This window comes from Urocampus carinirostris, chromosome 6 (genome assembly GCF_059441175.1).
Source record: "Urocampus carinirostris isolate Australia breed hairy pipefish chromosome 6, RoL_Ucar_1.0, whole genome shotgun sequence".
Classification (NCBI taxonomy): domain Eukaryota; kingdom Metazoa; phylum Chordata; class Actinopteri; order Syngnathiformes; family Syngnathidae; genus Urocampus; species Urocampus carinirostris.
The window spans coordinates 29,527,897-29,550,969 of record NC_142354.1 but is presented as its reverse complement, the minus strand read 5'-3'; the positions used below and the strand labels follow the sequence as shown (position 1 = coordinate 29,550,969).

The following is a 23,073-nucleotide window of genomic DNA, read 5'->3' as shown; positions in this document are numbered from 1 at the left end:
ACTTGGTCTGAGGAAGTATTCTAATATTTTGAGATAGGATTTTTGAGTTTTTTTCAGCTGTAAGCCAAAATCAGCAATATTCAAATAATAAAAGGCTTGAAATAGTTCAGTTGATGTGTAATGAATCCAGAATGTATGACATTTTTGTTTTTTTAATTGCATTACAGAAAATAAAGAATTTTATCACAATATTCTAATTTTCTGAGACAGTCCTGTATATGTTGTGAATGTGAATTAATATGTGGATGTTTTTTTTTCTGTTGGTTCACTAATTTTATTCAGGGCCCAAGAGACCAATGATAGAGAATGGACAAAACTGAAAGTTAGCCAGAAAGATATATATGTAAATGCAAAAAAGCACGACGGAAACCACTCTGTTGTATTTCAGGAGTCTTCAACATGGTGCCCCTCTAATTAGCCACACCACCTAATTAGCCCATGGACTGGTTCTTAAAATATATAACGGGTCATTGTGATTTTCTAGGAAATTATATTCCTAACTGGCATGATATTTAATGGTGGACTGAGCCTATATTTAACTCAACTTCCAACAATTAAAACCTGATAAAAAACCTAGGTAATAAAATTGTAATAACATGATAAGTCATCATTTTAGAAACTCACATCAAACTAGTAGTCCTTTGTGCTAATCAGTAACAAAAAGTAGCTCTCAGCTTGAAAAGGTATGGTGCCCCCAGGTGTATCTGATGGTAATTGGGACTTTTAAGGACATGAAATGAATACATTGAAAATTTTATGTTGGTACTGCAAACATGGCCAGGATAGTTCACACCACAACCGCACTTAAACCTATCTGGAGGGACAAGAACAAAGCAGTAAAATTAAAGATCAGAGTCATGCAAGAACTGGTTACTTCCATTTCCTCTACACTTGTGAGACATGGACTCTCAAAGCATAACTGGAAAGGTAAATCCAGGCTAAGAAGTTGCGATATAAGGAAAGTTCTGGGCAGATGCTTCTTAGCCCATGTGACAAACGAAACAGTAAGTAACACCATCGGAGGGCACATCGGACCCTACGAAGAACTGTTGTCAGCTGTGCACAGACGAAAACTTCTGTGGCATGGTCATGTCACAAGATCATCAGGATTGGCCATGATAATTCTCCTGGGCATAGTCCAAGGGGACAGGAGGAAAGGAAGACCGGAACAGAACCGGGCCGACAACATCAAGGAATGGACTGGTGCCAACGGTCCCTGGACCCAAAAACAGGCCAGGAACAGCCAACAGAGGAGAAAGCTATCCAAAGTTGAGCCCTCATCGGTGCCTCGACGACCCATGCGGTAAGTGATCCGTGGACCGTGATAGTGTTCATAATTTACGTTGTCAATAAATGATTACCACATATTCGCACGTATTCAACGTTTGAAACTTAGTTTAATCTTAGAAAAGTTGAAAAAAAATGGTATACCGATTTTTATTAAAAACGAGGGTTGCGTGTTATACATGATTGCGCGATATACACCCAACGTGTAATCAATTATCCACAATGATATCCTGTCCCTTTCGAAACAATGGATCATTTGAAGGATGTGTTCTTCCTGAGTGACTTTCCCGATGAAACGACCTTGGCAAAAGAGTAACGCCGCACAAACAACAGACACGCGAGCAGGCCTCTTTGCAGAATTATAAAATTACGTATTGGAAAGCATCGATGTTTGCTGGACCGGAGCCCGCACTGTCACCAACGGCCGACGCTTCCGAAATCAATATACTTAAGAAGCAAAAATTCAAAACCCAGGGAGGGGCGCTTTCCGATGCCCAAACGGAATCTACGCAGTACCCCGAAAGGGAGCGTTGGATATCTTCACCTGGACATTTTGATGCAAAACCCCACCCTCATTTTTTTATATTAGCCACCTAGAATGCAGTCACACACAACCACCCTCCCTCCCTCACTCAGTGCAGCAGGATGCTGTGTCATCAGAGACTGAGGACTCAGACGGCGCACTAAAGCTTGGCCTCTGCTCTAATTTACTACACCTTGAAAAAAAAGGACAGAGGGGAAGAGGTGGCGGAAATGAGAAAGTAAGAGACTTTTGCATGTCATATACGGTAAGTATGTTACGGAACGCGACCCGAGTAGCGAACCCGCATGATGGTTTTAACTACCCGCACTTGAGTAAAAGCCTTTGGCCGGCTCGGTCTAATGGCAGCAAAGGCCTTTGAAAAGCCTGAGCAGGCGTCACAGGGGAGAACAAGAACTGCAACGCTGCATTTTCTACCCTCTCTTCCTCTCTTTGTGATGCGTGAGTGCTGTGATCAGGTTTCCTGCATCTCATCGTCACATACAATAATGCCATGTGATGGGACGATTGTCGGTCAAGTCATAACGGAGAGGTTTGAATGCAAATGTTTCTTTTTATTTGAATTATCAGGGATGGAGGAAGAACGGAATACATAAAACAGTGTTACATGAAATCGGAAACAAAAAAATGTCATTGTATTCAGTTACAGAAAAAAAGACCAAATCAATTTACAGGTACATTTAGTTAAAAAAAAATACTTTTATTTACAAGTCTATTTGAATATACAGAAGAGTGTGTTGTGTCGCCCTGACCTGAGTGACATGGCCGCTTTTGTGTGTCTTGTTTCATCTGAAGGGACGAAAGCATGACCAACTTAGGTGCCGAGGTGCTTAGCTGGTTTGGGCATTTGGGTTGGCCATGGTCAAAGTTTTTGTGTTTTTTGCTACTTTTTTCCTTTTTATTTTATTTTTTTTTGTATGTTTGTCTTGCTGTCAGTCACCCCTCTCCAGGGATATAACCAGGGTAGATAGATAGATAGTGAAGGATTTTATACATTTGACTATAAAGGGTTTTATACGATTGAATACAAGTTACATTTATTGAGTGCAAAGAAGATTTTCACCAAGTAGGCTATAGTTAAATGACAGGTCGCCCAGTTCCGAATGCAGAATATTTTGTCTAGTTCTGTTGATAACAAGACTCTGACAAAGGACGGCAGGCGATGTTTGGAGAACAAGGCCCTGATGATGTAGAAACGCTCGGTGTTATTTTGGTTAATTCCAGACATCGCAGTGCTCTTCTCCGAGGTGCTGGAGCCCGGGGGGTTTCATTGGCACGCCCATAGGAGGAGCATACCATCTTGCATGAAGACGTGGGCCGAGAGGAGAAGCGGGAGAACGAGAGAGGGGAGGCTTCCCAGAGACTCGAGTGACACTAATTCGACTAATTCGGCCATATTCGATGAAGTTCACCTAGTTAAATAGTTAAAGAAATTAATTCTGCCCCCGTGTGAAAATGTCGGCTTTTCTTGTCCATCTTTGCCATCTAGAAACGAGCGCACATTGTTGGGTGGATGTAGGTTTTGTTTGGTTAATGGAGTCAGATAACTAATTCGAACATTTTGGTAAACAGTACATTTTATTATTAACACCTAACAATAGATACATTTAAATACATAGTACATAATTCAACGATTGACTAATTGTGTCCATGGTAATACTAGAGAGACCGGGAGAAATGAGACATGCGTGTCGTAGTGATGTCTGTATCTGTTGTGTAGATTGTTCAGACGCCGAACTCATACATTGTGTTGTGCATAAAAGCACTTTTCTTTTGTCTGTACAGAGATCTCTCGTTTTTTTGAAGTCATTGGGGACCAGAACTAGAGGTAAGAAATTCAGCCCGACCCGAGTCACGGGTATATAAACTCGAACCCGGCCAAACGTGATTTGATAAACCCGAAGCTTTAAATTGCCGCCAAAGTAAACACAAAGCTTTACTCTGGCCGTGCGTACTTTAGCGCCGAACTGTGCGTTTAGGCTAAACTGCGCAGCTTGGGGTTTACTTGGGGCTGATTTCTTTAAATCAAGTGTGCCCTCCAAGTGAAAAAAAATAACGGTTGGGTGCGCAACTCGGCAACCTGCATCGAACGAAAGTCAAACTGAACAAAATGGCACCGAAAAGAAAACCAAATGATGCAGATTACAAGCTGCAAATCATAAAAGATTTGCCAAAAAAGCAGAAAAAAAGTTTGTAAAGCTTGTAATTGGCGAGGGGCAGAAATGACGTCTGACAAGAGGGAGGTGGAGAGAGGAAGGTATTTTGGGGTATTTTATCACAACACCAGGGAAAATTTCAAATATACTCTACTTTTTTCATCTTTTTGGGCGTTTAGCTTTGCATTCGGACTGTATTCGAAGCACTCCTTTTCTTACATTCACCATTTTCATCGTAGAATAAAAGAAAAACGACAGCATGCGCTTGAAATCAACCACACACACACTCTGCCTCCTTTCCTCCATCGAAATGCGCTCCGAGGCCAGAACACCAGGGGTAGAAATAAAGTATAAAGGTGTGGTGGAAAAAAAAAATATAACGTCTCTCTGAACCCAGTTGGGCATTCTCAACACACACCCAATAGAAGAAAAAAAAATAAGTTAAAACTGTGCACCATTCCTTTAAAGCGGACTCGCCGACTTACCGACTGAGAGAGAGAGAAATAAAGAGAGAGAGAGAGAGAGAGAGAGAGATTTAAAGTGACAGTAAGACAGAGATAGAGAGAGAGAGAAAAATGAAAGAGAGAGAAAGGCGGGAAAAGAGAAAAGGAGAGAGAGAGAAAGTGAGAGATAGTGGGAAAAAGAGAGAAGGAGGGAGAGAGAAAGGTAGAGAAAGAGCAGAATATAAAAAGAGATATAGGATGACAGTGAGAGCCGGACAGAGAGAGAGAGAGAGAGAGAGAGAGAGAGAGAGAGAGAGAGAGAGAGAGAGAGAGAGAGATGAAAAAGTGAGAGAAAAAGGGAAAAAGAGAGGAGAGAAAGAGAGAGAATGAGAGAAAGAGAGCGCAAGTGAGAGAAAGAGGGAAAAAGAGAGACGGAGAGAGAGAGAAAGAGAGAGAGAAAATTAATAAGATAGAAAGAGAGAGAGAGAGAAAGAGAGAGAGAGACAGAGAGAAAGAAAGAGAGAGAGAAGGAGGGTAAAAGATAAGAGAGAGAAAGAGAGAGCAAATACAGGTGCATTGTTTAGGCGGCATGGCAAAGAGCGCGGGACACAAACTCTTCTCAGCAAGATGCAGAAAACGCAGAGCAGGCGCACGGTCACAGTGCTGTAAGAAAGATTCTATGATATAAATTAACCAATTGGCATCGGATATCTTAAGTCAAGGGGTGTTGGCCAATCATCTTGAATCTTTGCTTCTCAAAACATTCCCCGGTGGATCAGGAAGCATCCGTTAGATTTTTAAAATGTAATCTTTTTTTCCTGCAAGGTATGAACCAGTGATAGCCAAAGCGCAACGTAGCAAGGGCTCTCTGTATTTTATTTCTCCTTCATTGTAGCACTCTCTTGGTTAAATTGTCGTGAGCCTGCAGTTTCATGAAGGCAGCGCTAGTGATGCGTTCAAGGACATTTAATAAAAACATTTTTATTGTATTTTGCAGTCAATTGTTTTTCAAAATCACTAAAGAATTACTGTAATGTTACATTGTGAGAATACATTACTTAGCCTAGTAAATCTGAATATTGTCAAGAAATTTGTGATTCCCAATTCAAACAAGTGAAACTTGAACTTTGGCACAAGACATTCAGGAGTTTGTTGGCAATTTAGAAAGTGAACACTCGGTCTTAACACAATATTGGATTCGTAATATTCTCTTAATGTGAACTAAAACAGAGCATATCTTGACTGCCCTGTGAAAGAAAACGATTCATTTTTGCTTAAAAAAACTGTACTAAATTATTGAAATGTAAGCACTTTTTTGGTAGGATTACAAGCAACTACATGACCTTGGGTTCCTTTAATTCTTTTTCAAGGTTAAATTAGTCTTTTTTCTTAAACAAAATGTAATGATTTTATTTACATTATATATAATTATCAAAAGTAATCAAATTACATTCCTGCTTTATTATGGTATTCAAATTACATTACTTATTACATTTTACAACAAGTAACTAATAACTGTATTGTATAAGATTTTTAAAGTAACCCTCCCAACCCTGATTAGGATTAAGGCTGCAAATATTAGTCAACGTTCTTGACAAAAATTGATAATAAAAATACTGTATTTCAGAATACATTTCATTGTTGTCGTCAGATACATTTTCCAACTGAGTGAGGCCTCTCTAAATAAAAATAATCTCTGCTGAGAGTTGCCCATGCGCAATGGCGTCTCTGACTCGAGTGGTAACATACAGAAATTGTGGCGTATATATCCAGTACGCATACCAAAACTCCTAGAGTTTGGGAGTATTTTAGCCTAGATACAGCAAATAAGAAGAGTACTTGCAAAGTTTGCAACCAGATCTTGCGTGTCACGGCAGTAGCTTGGGGACGCAGGAACATTTAAGAAGCAAGTTGAATAAAATAGAGTCTGACTGGCCTCTGTAATATTCAAGTTACGTTCAAGCCAATACGGTTTTGATGACTGGCATTGTACATTTTGTACTAGTATGTTTCGCTATAAAAGATAGCTTGACCGTTATCCCGGACTCTACCTGACACACTAATTGGAAATTAAAGGCATCCATTTCAAAGAAAAATATTCAGTTGTTAAAACTGTGGATACAATAAATGTCAGTTGATAAAACTGTGATTTCAAACTGTTGACAATCACTAGGCTATTTTGTAACAGACGTTTCAGTTGGCCCCTGAATATACAACACAAAATGTACATAATATTTGTTTTAATTACTATACTACTGCTGCTAATGAGCATGTACTGTATTTTCCGCACTATAAGGCGCTCCTAAAAGTCTTAATTTTTTTCAAAAGCTAATCATGCGCCTTATAATACAGTGCGCCTTATTTATGGATCAATATTAAGTCGCAAAGTCTTGCAACTAATGCAAGCAGCCGCCGACTAGATTTTCCCCCGAACGCGAAGTAGTCCGCGGTATATGCTGGGATTTATATACCGGCGTTTCATTGGCTAACCAATGTGTCAATCATCATTTGAATCGATCACTATTGGCTAAAGTTATTCGGAGGTAAAGTGGGCGGATCCTTTTTATCATTTACAGGTTCGCATAGGCTAAAGGGGCAAAACAAAGCCTGCAATTGGCCGAAAAAGATGTGTCAATCATCAGTTGAATCGATCACTATTGGCTAAAGTTATTCGGAGGTAAAGGGGGCGGATACTTTTTATAATTTACAGGCTTGCATAGGCTAAAGGGACAAAACAAAGCCTGCAATTGGCCGAAAAAGATGAATGTGAATAGCATGTTGGGTAGAACTACGGCATAGAGTAAACAGTATTTTACTATTCTGTACTGTATTTGTAAATATTTTACTCTCCTGGATTTACTACACTCACGGATATAAGAGGACCAAGGTTGCACATTATTATTGAACGCAACGACTTCGGTGAGCTACTCCGGCTATATATTTTCCCAGTATCTTGTTTCAGAGTGATATCGATGTTTCTTTGTTTAAATTAAACTCAATTCCAAGTGTTTATTGTCATATGCACAGTAAAGTTGCGAGCGAAAAAGAAAATAGAAACTAAGGAGTGGTTGGCATTTCTTGAATCCCAAGACATTAATCTTCCAAATGATATTTGGAACGATGCATTTGAGTGACATCGTACGGACACCGCATCCGCACGTGTCTACGACACCTATTTGCTTCTTTGCAAGTTTTCGGAATGTTAAGGGGGTAATAAGTTTGACTGAACTATCTGACTGTTTTGTCGACGTTCCCATTGTAGCGCCTTATAATCCGGTGCGCCTTATGTATGGAAAATATAGGACCAAAAACTATTTTTGGGGGGTGCGCCCTATAACCTTATAGTGCAGAAAATACGGTACTTTGTTTCCAGGGCTAGGTAACGAGCTATCTAGCCAGCTAACTAGCTCACTACCTAGCTAGCAGAACAGATTGATAGCTAGTTCCTTAGCTATTGAGCTGTTAACGTCAATCTAATTATATTTGTTATTTACATCACAAAAACAAAAGTACAACCTATTTAAGATATTGAGAGAAATAGTATTATCGTAATTGTTCAGTTGCGAGGTAATTTTGCCCATTTATGTATCAATTTTCTTGGATTGTATTTCCCGTATTCTGATTTTATTGTTTTTCTTCTCTTTGCTGTTACCAATGCAAAAAGTCCAATAAAATATGTGAAAAAAGGAAACTATATAAATAATATAACATATACTTAAAATGTGTATCATGTATGTTGTTGTTTTGGTTTTTGCATATAATTTATGAAGACTGGTTCTGGTTTAAATCATTTTATTATTGCGTTGTTTACAATTTTTACCATTTGGTCAAGTTTTATTGAGCAATAATAATACTAATATTATCACCACTACTACTACTACTACTACTACTACTACTACTACTACTACTACTACTACTACTACAACTCATACTGCTTCTACGGTCATGCCCTGCACGGTTGCCATGCCACCTAGCTGGCCCCGCCCCTTGACACCGGCTTACTCGCATTTACTGATAACGCGCTCTTTTGGAACTGCCCTTTGCCAGATCGTTGTTTACTTTTGTTGAAAACTGATTTATGCATGGTTATACTTGTTGTGCTTGTTGGACTTTGTTGCACTCCAGTGTAACGTTCTGAGAGATTCCTGCTTCTGTTTAATTCTGACAATGCCTAGTTTATAGTTTTGCCTGTGTTTGACCCGTTTTGTTTTTGGTCTGGTCCGTTTGTGTTTTGGACAACTTTTCTTTCTCAATTAAAGTGTGAGGACGTCTACGCAAATAAGTTCCTACTTCCTGCTTCCCGTTCCGTTTCGTGACATCTACTACTACTACTACTACTACTACTACTACTACTACTACTACTACTACTGATAATAAGCATAATAATAATAATGATAACAGTAATGATAAAAAGCATAATAATATTAAGAAGAAGAAGAAGAATAAAAAGGATAATAATAATAAAAATAACAGATAGTAGGGTCATCAAGTCCGATAAAATTAAAATGTACCCTACGTGAATAAAAAAGAAGTTGAAAAAAATCCCAATATTCAGTAATTTCCTCTTTTTTATGTCCATCTATACATACTAATAATAAAAATAATAATCAAACAATCATTTCAGCCCTTAGGGTAATATTTGGTCAATCTTAGTATGCCTTTATTCAGCTTGAGCAGTTTCTTAATATGTGACCCAAAAAGTGGCAATTTTATGTACAGTGTCTGGCTTTTTTTCTTTTTTTTAACTTAAAGTGATACAACATACAACATCAGTGGCAGGGATCAAATGAACTGAACCATTTCAAGGCAGTGGAGTATTCCTGACACTACATTGTTCAAATTTTTGTTTTGCCTTCCTTTTCTTTTTAATCTCGCGTTTTCATCACATTTAGCATATATTGTCCTTCATTACAGAAAAAGAGAGTGTTAAATATCTTAGCATTTTTGGGGCTGGGTAATTAAACTTGAGCACTCCCCAAATCGGACTGGGGACCCCTATGGACCCGAGGATCCTCAAACAAACAAGAGTAAGCTGCTGCCTCAGTTATTGCCACCCACATATGTGTGGAAAAGTCAGCAGCTGCTGCAAAAATAGAGAAATACAAAAACGTCTTTTGAAACTTCACTAGCAGAGCTGGTTTAAGAAGTGTTTGTGTCGCTGCATGGGAGCTGAAATAATTGTCGGCGATTTTGCTGCTAAGGGTACCTCAAAAAATAAAAACCTTGCGAAAGACTAGGCGAAAAAGGAGCATGAAAACTGGTGCGGTTTGGTCACTTTGCGTCTCCGTAGTTTGTCATCTTCATGGTGTTTTGTAGCACTCGTTTTCAGTTGCATGAAACAATACAATGGCATTTAGAGGTCAAATATTACAGTGTCACTTTAAGGATTCTGACATGCCTTTGTGCCATTCAAGTAAATTTGTCTAAAGAATGTACAGTAATCCCCTCCTGTATCACAGTTTACTATTCACTGTTTTCATCACGCAGTATGCTCTTTATTCGGATTGGCTAAAAAGTTGCCCCGCAACTTTTCTGCCAATGTCTGCCTGTGTGTCAAACTAAACGTGTACACGTATGTAAAGCCGTTTGATGAACCAACTGTATATTATTTGAATAGTTTTTCTTTTCAAGTTTCTCTAAAGATGAAAGGTCTTCCTGGAAGGGGGATTACCTTACTGTTTGTTCGTTCTCCTCTTTACAGGTTTTTGAGTTTTTCCTTCCCCTCATCTAGATAATGGGATAGAGTAATAGTATTCTGTAGTCTATACAGCCCCTAAAAACATTTTGTGATTAAGGACTATACAGTCGAATTAAACAAGAAACGGTTGTAGAAATGGTTGTTCTAATGGTTGGTTAGTTGGTTGGTTGGTTGGTTGGTTGGTTGGTCGGTTTGTAGGTTCCCTTAACCACTAGGTTCGTAAGGGCACCATTTCCTGTGGTGAATCTTGGGCAAGTACAGCCTTGTGGCGTGCATCGCTCTTCTCTGTTTCCACCCAGTATTGAACCGGGGACCTTTCACGTGTGGACACCATGTCAACAAAATGCTCTGTACCGACAATAGCCCCTGCGGCTGCGCCCATTAGGCAGAGTAAGACGCTTTCTGTGGCCAACAAAATTGGACTTCTCAACACGCAGGAAGGTCAAAACTCTTTGTGTCACACGTATTTTCCCAATAACATCCACACAACAAATTATCATCTAAAGTGAAAAAGTGGATGGTGTCCTGAAATATTTTTCAACCGTTTTTGGAATCAATAGCGCAATATTTCAGGCAGATTATTTTTAAAATTATAATTTGATAGTAACGGAGTTATTCTTAAAAGAATAATAATGATTATAAAGTACAGTACTTTCATTTTTAAAACAAATGCTTGAGCCTGTAAATAGGATTTGTTCTTTGGTTTCAATGTACAATAGAGTATTTAAGAAATAGTTAAATGAATAAATGTTTCTTCCTCACGGATTTGGACAATTAGTCGTTCTTTTTGGTATGAAACACCCACGAAAAAGAAAGGGTTATTGTACTTGCAAAATTGTCCAGAGTGCTCCTACACTAGTCTAAACAACTCTGAAAAAAGGTGAGCTCAGATTGGTTGATATTTGAACCTGGTGCAACTACGATGTCATTAACAGTTGACGCCGGAAAGAAAATGGCTGCCCGAAGACAACAGGATCATTTTGCTCCTTAATTCATATTCCACGAACACAAAAAGCAACTTTGTGTCGTTCAGACTAGTAAAGACACACAGAAGATTTCATAAAAATATTTGGGGTTAATTTCCCCTTTCATTTATGATTTAAACAAACGGTGTGTATTATTTGTCCACTAGATGTGTATTGGGTAGTGCAAACGAAAACGAGTGCTAGAAGGCACAAGGAAGAATACAAACTACGGCGACACTAAGTTACCAAAACACTTTTTTTTTTCTTTTATAGTTTTTGCTCAGCCCATTGTAGTAAGCTGGCGGACAACAATGTCAGTTTCTTCTGGGTGAGCTGCGTGTTGTGTAAATCAAATGCCAATTTCTTGACCTGCGAGTATTTTAAAAAAATGTTCATATACAGTATATGATAGATTATGTATTTTTGCTTATTATTTAATTCAATGACATTTGTTTTAACCACCACTTTTTTGTTCCTTTATTTTCTTTGTTTTCTTTTGTCCTCACTGTTAAATGTGAAACTGGGGTGCCACGTCCAATTTTGTTGTCACAACATGTTCATACCATTTTGTAACAATAAAGGTATATTCTATTCTATTCTATTCTATTCTTTTCTAAATAATACACACTGTCCGTTTGGTGTCAGGAATGTTTAAATAGTGACTGGACACCTAAGCTGTTTCTTTAATAATATTGATGCCTGTAATGACCTTTCCACTTCCTGTCTTTTCCCGCCAACTCATTTAATGTTGTCCCTCCTTCACTAACATTAGGAGTTACCGCTGTTAATTTGTAACCTTTTACTTCAAATCACTCCATCACATTTAACAGAAACAGGCAGCAAAGGCAAAGCATGACTGCCCCCACACTTGTCTTTTCCTTGTTAAGTGACAACCTCTGATCAATGTCGAAATAACCGACTTTAGATTTTAATATCCTTGCTGTTAAGGTTAATTAAAAACTTCCATATCAAATTAATTTTTCATTAATTAGGTGTGACTTAAAAAAACAGCAAAAATAAATCATTGAACCAGTCATAAAGTGATTTTTCTTTGATTATAGCTACATTTAAAAAACAAAAAAGGCCGCAAATAATTCTCTTCTCTCCAAATATTAATGTGTTATTACAATGGGTTGATATTCAATCCATGCAATTTATCATTTTAGCATTCACGAAAAAGGCACAATTAAAGGTACTAAGACACAGCGCTTATCTGTCTGCCTCACTGAGATAAAAGAATGGAAGTCACTCAACTTCTCGCGCCTTAACGCTGAAAAGGCCGAAATGTTGTCAAAAATGCCGTGACTTGTTCTCGAAAACTGCTCTACACATTGACAAATGTAATATCACCCAGAGCGACTCAGTCAAAAATGTAGGTGTCACATTTGACCCCAATCCATCCTTTCAAACACACGTTAAGAATATTAGGAGAACAGATTTTTTCCATCTTCGCAAACTATTGTTTCTCAGTCCGATGCGGAGATTATAATTCATGTGTTTGTGCACTACTCTCCGGTCTCCCTAAATCAAGAGCCTTCAGCTGGTACAAAACACTGCAGTGAGGCTTTTAACTAAGACAAGAAAATTTGATCACATTACCCCGATTTTAGCTAACCTGCATTGGCTCTCTGTTAGCTTAAGGTATGATTTTAAGGTTCTGTTGGTATTATACAAAATCATGCATGGACTTGATCCCTCATATCTTTCCGATTTAATTTCCGCCTATGTTCCGGTCCGGAGCCTTCGCTCTGAAAATGCTGGTCTACTAGTAATCCCAAGAGCCAAGAAGAGATCCTCAGGTTCAAGAGCGTTTTCTATTTGGGCCCCGGTGCTGTGGAATGCTCTGCCCCCTGAGATTGGATCTGCAACCTGTGGAACTGTTTAAATCTGGGCTTAAAACAGACTTTTATTCAATAGCTTATGAATGACCTATATTTCATGTTAACAATAGCTTTGTCTTATTTGTTATTACAACATTCATTCCTGGTCATCCTGGGAGGGGGATTACCTCATGTCCCTTCTCACGGTTTCTTCATTTTCCTCATGTTGAAGTTTTTGAGTTTTTCCTTTCCCTCATGTAGGTTTTAGATCAGGGTATGGTGTAATAGTAGTCTGTTGTTTGCAATAGTCATTAGTGTAGCTCTTTGAGACTCCTTGTGATTAAGGGGTATACAAATAGACATGACTTGTCTTGATTTATCTAGCGGCGATGTATGCTGATCTTTATAGTTGTACTATGGCCCTATGTATTCCAGCTGATTAATATCAAACCTAGATTCTGCAGGTTAACACAAATTGCGGCAAATCCCCCCAAAAAATAACATTTAGAAGCACACAAGATACTGCATAGCAGTTAAGTCCTGCTTGTTGGGTTGACTTGTAATGTATGTGATATTATATACTTATTAATTAATTTGCATGATTTTGCTAGTCTTTTTTTTAATTGTAATGAAATCGCTATCTATGAAATGTTATATTAAAAGATCACTGTGCAATATTAGACCGTTAGATGTCACTGTATTTTATAGTGCCACAGAAATTGAGTGCTACAAAGCACAAGGAACAATACAAACTATGGAGACTGGAGGTGACAGCACCACACTATTTTTGTTCTTATTATTTTGCCCAACCTGTCATGTGTTTTTTGTGGGGTAACCGTAGCAGCGAGATGGTCGACAATCATGTGAGATCACCTTAGGTGAACCTCATGTTATGTAATTTTTTTTTTTAATGGCCTAGGAGTATTCTTTAAAACATGCATATTTGTATGATAGTTGATGTGTTTCAGTTTATTATTCAAATCCATATTGATTTTTAATATAAAATCAATTGTTTTACCTCAAGGAGGTGCTAAATAATATATAAGGTCCCTTTAAAGTCTAATGAATTGAAAAAAAACATAAACAATCAAAAATAAAAATATTGATTTAATAATATTTATTTGTTATTTTTTCAATACAAAAAAAATATGTTTGTTATGCGGAGGTGCATGAGTCATACTAACTCCCATTGGATCATGGCTTGCTTCACTACTCATTAAGATTCTATTATCTATTATCATTAAATATGATATTTTTGCATGACTTTGCCCAGGGTTGTGTTGGACCTGGTGTCATGTAGAGGTGCCATTCTGCAAAGCTAAAGTTTATACAGTTGTTTATACGAAAAAGGAAATGTACCGCATAAGGGGAACCTAACAACCACAAATTGGCCAGAAATACTACTGTATTTGAGCAATGATTGATCAATCCATAATCACCACTGGACTATATCGCAATTCATGGTATGCAACGGGATTTGAACCTGAGTCATTACATTGAGGGTGCTGACACTTTACTGAGGCATTACAGTTTATCTCATTATCAGACAATTTTACTCAAGGGACCAAAAATACTGATTTGCATAATGCGCTTTGTTCTGCATTCTAAAAGGTTCAACAGTCCATCCAACTCTATACCTGTGTGTCAATAACATTGCAAGAGAAAGAAACAGAAAACAGTTTTTCAACAAAATACTCTACAAGCTATTTTACTTATGCATACATCTTAAACCGCAACGTTATTGATGCACAGGTAAAGAAGTGGAGAGACTGTTTAACCTATCAGAATGCAGAAAGAAATTCACTAAGCAAATTGGTGTTTCTGGTACTGTGAGTAGGAACAGTGTGATAATGTGAGTTTTAATTGAGGGGTTTCCAACCTTAGAGCTCAGAGTTACAATTAGCGCAAAGGGCACTGTGTTTAATATGCATGTTTAAAGTAACAACCAAGCATATAATTACTATGTTTTTACTAAGTTATTACCAGGTTGATTGTTGAAATTAGGGTTATATGGACTCAGTTAACTACTAGAAAAATAACATTTTACCAGAAAACCACAATGACCCAGCATTGGTCAGCTATTTATAGAAAACGCACCCTAAGGACACCCAAAGGTGCTAAGGGGAACCACCGGTCTAATGCCTTTTCATATGTCATCTCTACCACTGATGTTCTAGTGCAGTGACTTCCAACCACTGTGCCATGGCACACTAAATTATCCAATGTAAATTTTTAAATTTAAAATTTTATAAAATATTTATGAATCATTTTCTCCAAATATTATGTCATTGTCAAGTGTCTGTGCTGAAAAAACAGGGGGCATTATAAATTATATTGTAATAAACATAGTTTTCAGTGTCATTTTATAACATTTTTGGTTAGTGGTGTGCCGCAAAATTATTCAAATGTAAAAAAAACGTGCCCTGGTTAAAAAAGGTTGAAAAACACTGGTCTGGTGGTTCGATCCTCGTTGCAAGTATTGTTTTTAATCAGTGACATCAACTGACGTAAAAGTATGAAGAGCACAATGGTTATTCTTGGGAGGTAGCTCTTACTGTAGTCTCGATTGCAGGCACCTTATAGTTTGGTGCGCCTTATGTATGAAACCTACATAATAAAAAACAATTTTTTGGAGGGTGCGCCTCATAATCCGGTGGTTCTTATACTGCATAAATTACGGTAGTAATAAAAAAACGTGAATTATTTCCTTTTAAATATATAGTATTGAATATGAAATGTCAGTTTTGCTATGGGAGGGAAAAAATACACAGCAAAGGCAGCATTGGGTAAATGTTGTGAGTGAGTGCTGGACTAACTTTCTGGTTGACATAGAAGGGGTCCAAATCCTCTAGCGGTGTGGCCACCATGCCTTTTGGAATATCTCCATAGATGAGAGGCAAACTCTTGCCAGCCTCCAAGTCCCTGTTGGGTTTGGGCTCATTCTCGTCCGACGTGTCTCGGTGACTGCTGTCCGACCTGGGCTTGGCCGGTTTCTTGTTTTTCTCTTCATTGATGCGCTTCTCGATGTTAGCGAGCGACTCCGGGGTAAACTTCTTGAAGCTGTCAGGTCCTGGTGGTGCAAGAATGGGTGCGGCCATGTTTTCATCCTGTAGCTATTTCTTCTTTATTTGTTTTCCATAGTAGACGTAAGGATCTGAAAGACACAAGTATTTGTTAGAGTGACAAAAATTTAAAGCATATGTGTCAAACTTATTGCCCGTCGGCCAAATGTGGTCAGTCACATCATTTTATGTGCCCTCAGCAGGGTTGGATAGGGTTACTTTAACTTGATTACTTTCAATTACTTTTGGATTACTCCAAAACCAAATATGCTAATAAAAGACAAAATAAACTAAATATGAATAAAATTACTAAATTTTGTGCTGGTTTTGGGAGTAACGGAATACATGGAAAGGCAAAAATGATGTTGGCAAGCTGTTTGGATTTATTTTCATTTTGTTTCTGTCGCATTTTATGTTAGTTTTGCCAGAGATCAAAGAGCTCAAAGCCAGGAGAGAAATCTTACCACGTGTTATGAGTCATAATTTTATTCATAATTAGTTTATTTTGCTTTTATTCGCATATTTGGTATAGGAGTAATCCAAAAGTAATTGAAAGTAATCAAGTTAAAGTAACCCTACCCAACCCTGGCCCTCAGGTACAATACTGAGAGCGCAAGAGAAAAATTAGCTCTATCGTTTCTAATGACTTGGAGTTTTAAACATGTCCGCTGGATGTCGCAAAAACCCAGGCGCCACACGCAAAGCACCCACTGCATGTGTATTTGTGACATCCTAGTACCTGTACCGATGCCGGTATTGGTTTTAGAGCAGCGCTACTCTGAATCTTTGTAATGTGCAGTTGCACACTTGTTTGTTGTGTTTTGAATAACGTTTAAAAATCTATAAAAATATTTGAATAATAAAATCGTGTCACTTTCCAGTATGCATGAATTTCCCCAAGTTAAATAAACTGTAGTATAATTGTAGTTTTGCTTTTTAAATGAAACTGATGAACAAAAGAGATTAAATCTTAGTGAGGGAAAAAAAATCAAAGTCGAAAAACCTCTAAAAAGGGCTTAATAATCAAAAATTACATCCCAGAATAATAAGTAAATAAATATATAAAAATAAATATGCCATTTATTTCCTAGTCTTGCCCCTGTAACCATGAACCACCATGAGGTAAAATGAGTTTGACACACCTGATTTGAAGGAACACTGTGTAGTATTTGACCACTAGAAGTCACTGTAATGTGTGGTGCAACCAAAAATGAGTGCTGCAACGCACAAGAAAAAATACACTAAAACCATGAACCAACTACGGAAACTTGAAGTAGCCAAGTACCATACAAGGATGTTGACCGTGATGGCCGATGTAAGCAAACCTGCATTAATATAGGACACAGTTTTACATTATTTGACTTATACTGTATACCAAAACCCAATGAAACCTCAACTGAAAATTAAACTTCAAAACCGATTGCTAGATTTCAAACCCTTTCCAATGGTCCAAATGATTCATTTGAAAGACAGTCTTTATCTTTAATCCTAACCCAAGAGCAAAATCATCCCTTCAAAACCAAACAATGCCCTATACCTGGCTTGGAATCTGTAACACTTGATTCCAGTTCAACCATTCGAAACTATAATTAAATTTTAACCCTTATTTAAAAATGTAAAACAATGCTAAACTGAAAGCAAAACTTAACTCAAAAGGTAGACAATAAACTTGAATTTCTAACTCCGAGGCAGACTTGAAACCTTGAATTTTAGTACTTAATAAAGACGCGTAACGCCACTTTCTATAACTCTACCCATACCATTTGAATAGTGTTTTCTTGTTGGGACACTGCGCAATATTTGACCACTAGATACCATTTCACTGTGTAGTGCAACAACAAATGAGTTCCACAAAGCACAAGGAAAAATACAAACTGCAGAGACTCAAAGTGACCAAACCACACAATTTATAGTCTCATTTTTTTGCCTAGCATTTTACAAGATTTTGTCGTTTTGAGGTACCTGTAGCAACAAGATGGTAGACAATCATGTCAGACTCCTCTAGGTGAGTCTTATTTTATCTAAAATAAATACAAATTTCTCAACTTCCGTATATTCAAAAAAATGCACATTTGTCTGATGGTCCAAAATAAGCAGTATACCAAATATTACTTCTAATCTTGCGTGTGTTTTAGCCTGGTATTCTTAGCCTTTACTGTGGCTGGTATATACTAGCTATAGAGGTACGGATACCTACTGTAAAATCAAAGCTGGCGTTGCCCCCATAATGATACAGTACTCACACATACACACCTGAGTTGTTACATTACGGATATACAGGGTCAGTGACAATTGCAAGAGAGCCCCTCAAAAAATAAAAACAAAAATCAACAAACATTATTCTCCAGTTCCAAGCATCCCTGTCACAGCCTTCATGTAAATTCAGTTTATCCAACCTCTGCCTGACTTTATCTACTGAATTTGCTGGATCTCCGGATCTTTCCTCTGCCTATTTGGTAAAGCTTGATTGCCTCTGGTGTTCTGGATACTGTTGCCTTGCTGCCTCCCTTTAAGTGTGACAAACCCTGACCTGTTTAAGGACAACGGTCCAATTGTACTTCTGCATAGTTCTTCCGCACAATCCCGAGAGAGCCCCTGACATACACAGGTGTAGCAGGCAGATATATACAGGCGGAGTGATCCAGCAATTCCATCGTCGGCACCAAAACCCGACAGTGGAACGGCGTGTGCTCTAAGTAACCCAACCTAGTCACAACCTCCAAGTATCCTTCCATCCATTGATCTACTTCCAAGGTGATGCCAGCAGCGCATGCACACTATGTAACTGGACAACGGGGGCGGCTATGCTAGTATGCTAACGCTAGTTTGAAACGTCGATACGCCAATAAGTCCACGGGACGATTTGTCATGATCCGATTTGTCATGATCCAATTTGACCTCGGCTTTTTTTTCACTTTTTCACATTTTTTTGAATCGTCAGTAAAATGCACTCTCACAAAAAAATGTATCACGAGTTAGGAGGGTCAGAGACAACACAATATAAAAAAATGTTTTAAAAACGCTGAGTCTCGTTTGTCTCCCAAAATCTAGTTGATGTGCAGTGAGCCGCTGTGTCCTTTGTGCAGGGAAAGACAAGAGCATACACGTCCGTCCACGTTCCATCATTTGACATAAAACCACTGTATTTTCCTTATTGCGTTTGTCTAATGGCTTATCATCTGATTGGAGTCGGTCCGACCTGGTCCAAAAAGAGCAAGGGGGCGTCGCACTCACTTTTGATCAAAGAGAGACATGCAGCCCGGAATATAAAAACGCTGATCTGCCGTCTTCTGCAGTCATTTTTTTCTTATTGCTGCTGCCACAAAAACGCAAGCCCTGAAGGGCAAACTTAAAGGGACATGGTGTGTTATGTAGTGCCCCCTGGTGGTAGAGAAAACTTCATCAATTAAAACTAAAACAATATTAATTTGAATAATAAGCCAAATTAAATCATTTACTATATAAGGGTGCATTTTTTCTTAAGTACTCATAGGGCAAGAAATCTGTATCTATTATACATAGCATGAGGCTCACATAGAGCAAGAGGCTCCACTGTGGTGCCCGTGGGCACCAAGGAGGCCCCTAAGACTTCCTGAAAAGCCTCCTGACTGGTTCTGAAAAGATATCACGAGTCATTGTGATTTTCTAAAATTTTCTATTTTATCCCTAACTGGCATGATGTTTATTGGTTGACAGAGCTAGTTTTCACCTCTACAACCTGGTATTAACATAGAAATAACAGTTACAACACAGTAATAAAATGTTATTCTTGAAATGCATATCAAACTGTTAGTAGCCCTTCAAGCTGATCAGTAACATAAAAGTAGCTTTCAGCTTCAAAATGGGTAAACACCTCTGTCCTAGAGACATGATTGTCAGCTATTTTGCTGCTACTTGTACATCGAAAAAACAAAAACCTCTTAAGTCGCTGGAGAACAAAATAAAAAAATATATGTTGCAATTTGGTCACTTTGAGTCTCCGTAGTTTGTGTTATTCCTTATGTTTTGTCGTTTTTCTGCAACATCTAGAGGTCAAATATTACACATTGTCCCTTCAAAGACTCGGACATGGCTTTTTGCAATTCAAGGAAATTAATCCATGACAACAAAAACAAAATGGCCGCCCCTGTCATATAAGACAATCGGCACATTTTCTCCTTAATTCATATTTAACAAATACAAGAAATAATCAGAATTGTGTTGTTTGGACTTGTAAAGACACAAAGAAGATGTTGTAAACAAATATTTTGAGTTGATTTCATATTGAATTTATGATTTAAAGGGGAAGTTTGTATAATTTGACTACTAGATGCCACTGTAATGTTTAGTGCAACTGAAATCAAGAGCTAAAAAGCACAAGGAAGAATATAAACTACGGAGACTCAAAGTGACCAAACTTCGCCATTTTTCTTCTATATTTTTTGCCTTGCCCAGCCTTTCACAAGGTTTTGTGGTACTCATGGCAGCAAGACAGCAAACATCTAGTGGTCAAATATTACACAGTGTCTCTTTAACTCAAGCGTTGGAAGACCTGAAATTCATTTGACTTTACATGTTTTTGACCTATTTCAAATGGATTTTGGCAGAACAATAATGACTCTCCTAAAGCCACATCTCGTATTTAAAAATAATAAAAACTATTTTTCAGTCCATCATACACATTGAATCCAAAAATGGTAGCTCAAATATCAAAAACACAAAATTCATAAGTACCAAATCCTTCTAAAAATTGGTACAATTCTAATAGAGAATGACAAAGCATTATTTACATGATTTCAAACAGATGTTTATTTATGTTTAAAAATTGACATTTAATATATTTACGTCTATTTCTTTCTTTTTACGTCTTTTGAATAAACCATTTTTGATGTTTACGTTTGCCTCAAATGCTTCGTGGGATCATCATGACGTCCCATGTACCTTAAACGCAGCAATAGGCTCTGTGATGTCATTTGAAGTCGACAGCAGTACAAAAATGGCCGCCCATATGATGAGTGAAAATAGGTGGATTTTTCTCCTTGCATTTTGCCTCAGTTAAAAGAATTTTGCTAATATACCACAGTATCATTTTAATTTGACCAGAAAAAAGTTAGAAGTACAGTATCGTATTGTAAAAATTGAAAATATAATCTGATATGACAGATTATGTATATTTTTTTCTTTATTTTTTTCCTTTTGGCAGACGGCAAATAATTTTGCTTATTAAAATACTTCCTATTTCAGTTTCAATTCAAATAAATTATTATTGTAAATGTACTCATGTTTAGTTTTCATTTTCGTATTTTACTAAAATAATAATTGCTTTTATGACTTTACTCAGATTGGTAGTGTTTTTCAATTTGAGTAAGTGTATGTTTTAATAGTTTTTTTAGTTTTGAGTATTTTATTTCAAGTTTTAAAAAAATATTTTTCTAATTTTAAAAATTATTTTTCTCATTATAGAGAAATTATTTTAAAATGTTTGCTCATTTTTAATATTATTTTCCTATTTTTAGTGTACAAAAATCATGACATAAGCATTTATTTTCTCCAAACTAAGATAATTGTATCATTAGTATCATCTTCATTTTTATGAGAATAGTGAGTTGAAATATAGCGAAATGGGAAAGAAGTAATCTGCTAATAGTTTAGGGGCTTTGTATTCAAACAGTAATCTAAAATTACAATGCTTTGTATAAATTACCAGTGAGTGTACATTTATTATTTTTAATATTTTTTTGTGAGTTGACACATGATGTGTTCAAACTAAGCATCAGTTTTTCTTTTATCACCACAAATCTTTCTCCTTTATAATCCGAGAGATCGACAAGCGGGTGTCTGACTTTTGAGGTTCAACTGAATGCATACAAAAAATAAAGCTTCCCAATTATTTTATCATTATCAATTAATTACATAATAAGCCGATGATCCAAAGCACCACTTAGTTCATTTCAATCATTGATTATATATCCCTCCCCACCCTTCTGCACTTCTTCAAGCGTTCCACTGCTGTATTTTACTTAGTTCTAACAGGCCCTCGTCCGGCAACAATAAAGCCTTCAGATAAAACATCCATTTCATTCACACGTAGACCAGGAACTGTGTTCTACAGCTGGCAGATCCGATCAAACCACGTTTAATCCAAATTACTCATCATGTAAGGTAGCGGCAAAGTCGAAAATGACCTACTGCAGTGTGGTAGCGTATACTGCTGCTGTGGGACCACACCAACTCATATAGGGCAGCCCAAATCAGCACAACCTATTATAGCCAACAGAGAGATTACCTTCATAATAAAACATGTATATTTATATCTACCACACCCCACATGAAAGGGGGATGAATAAAAACCGGGGTGCTACAGGACTCTTGAAGTAAAAAAACACATCTTTTGGAGGTTGGTGCAAAGAAGGTGGAGTGGCGAAATACGAATAAAAAAATACAACGACGCAAAGGCAACACAAGAAATAGAATCAGGAGCGTCATTGCAGTCAGTGGAAGAAGTTGGAGCTGACTTTGTATCTGCGTACGTTGTGTGGACGTCTTCCCAAACATGTAAGGCCAACACCCCAAACAACATGCTGACTCTCGCAGGAACAAAAAACAAAAGAAGAAAGAAACCCGCGTTCGCCTCTGCGTCGAATTTAGCGCAGAAAGAAATAGTTTGGAGTGAGGCAGCGCCATCCCTCCGGATGGATGCTGAGAAAGGGGGGAGCGCACTTGCCGCATTGGGATGCAGTCGGCGGCTAAAGTGGGACTGCGAACCCGCGCGCGGCGATTGAACCGTGACAGCAAAAAAAAGGAACCCAACGCTTGACTTACTTTGTTCCTACGCGTCTCGCCGCGACTTAACGAGAATCCGTTTGGCGTCCGATGGAATGCAGCTGAGGGAAAGCGTGTGGGGCAACTGCGGCTGTCGCCATATTGGTGCTGATGCTGCAGCTTGTGCTGCTTGTGCTGCTCCTGATGCTGCTGCTATCTTGGCTGCCCTGCATAATTGATGACTCTGGGCAAATTGTTAGGGAGTGTCGGCAAATGCCTGCAGTCTCGGCAAACGGACGAGACCGCGGCAAGGGTCAGGCGGCGAGAGTTTGAATGCAGCCCTTAAAAAAATAGTCAAAT

The 23,073-nt window shown here is 37.9% G+C and overlaps 1 protein-coding gene across 5 annotated transcripts in view; it reads right to left on the bottom strand.

Annotated features, from left to right (window-relative positions):
* LOC148364535 (sodium channel protein type 8 subunit alpha-like) overlaps positions 1-22,913 on the bottom strand; it is an 83,532-nt gene extending 60,619 nt beyond the window's left edge. For all 5 annotated transcript variants that reach the window (XM_088338677.1, XM_088338680.1, XM_088338676.1 and 2 more), the window contains exons 1-2: positions 22,774-22,913; positions 15,727-16,064 (exon numbers count right to left, since the gene is read on the bottom strand). In XM_088338677.1, coding sequence (XP_088194803.1) covers positions 15,727-16,008 — 282 coding nt within the window. In that variant the 5' untranslated portion in view covers positions 16,009-16,064; positions 22,774-22,913. The remainder of the gene's footprint in view (positions 1-15,726; positions 16,065-22,773) is intronic.
* Between the last annotated feature and the right edge of the window lie 160 nt (positions 22,914-23,073).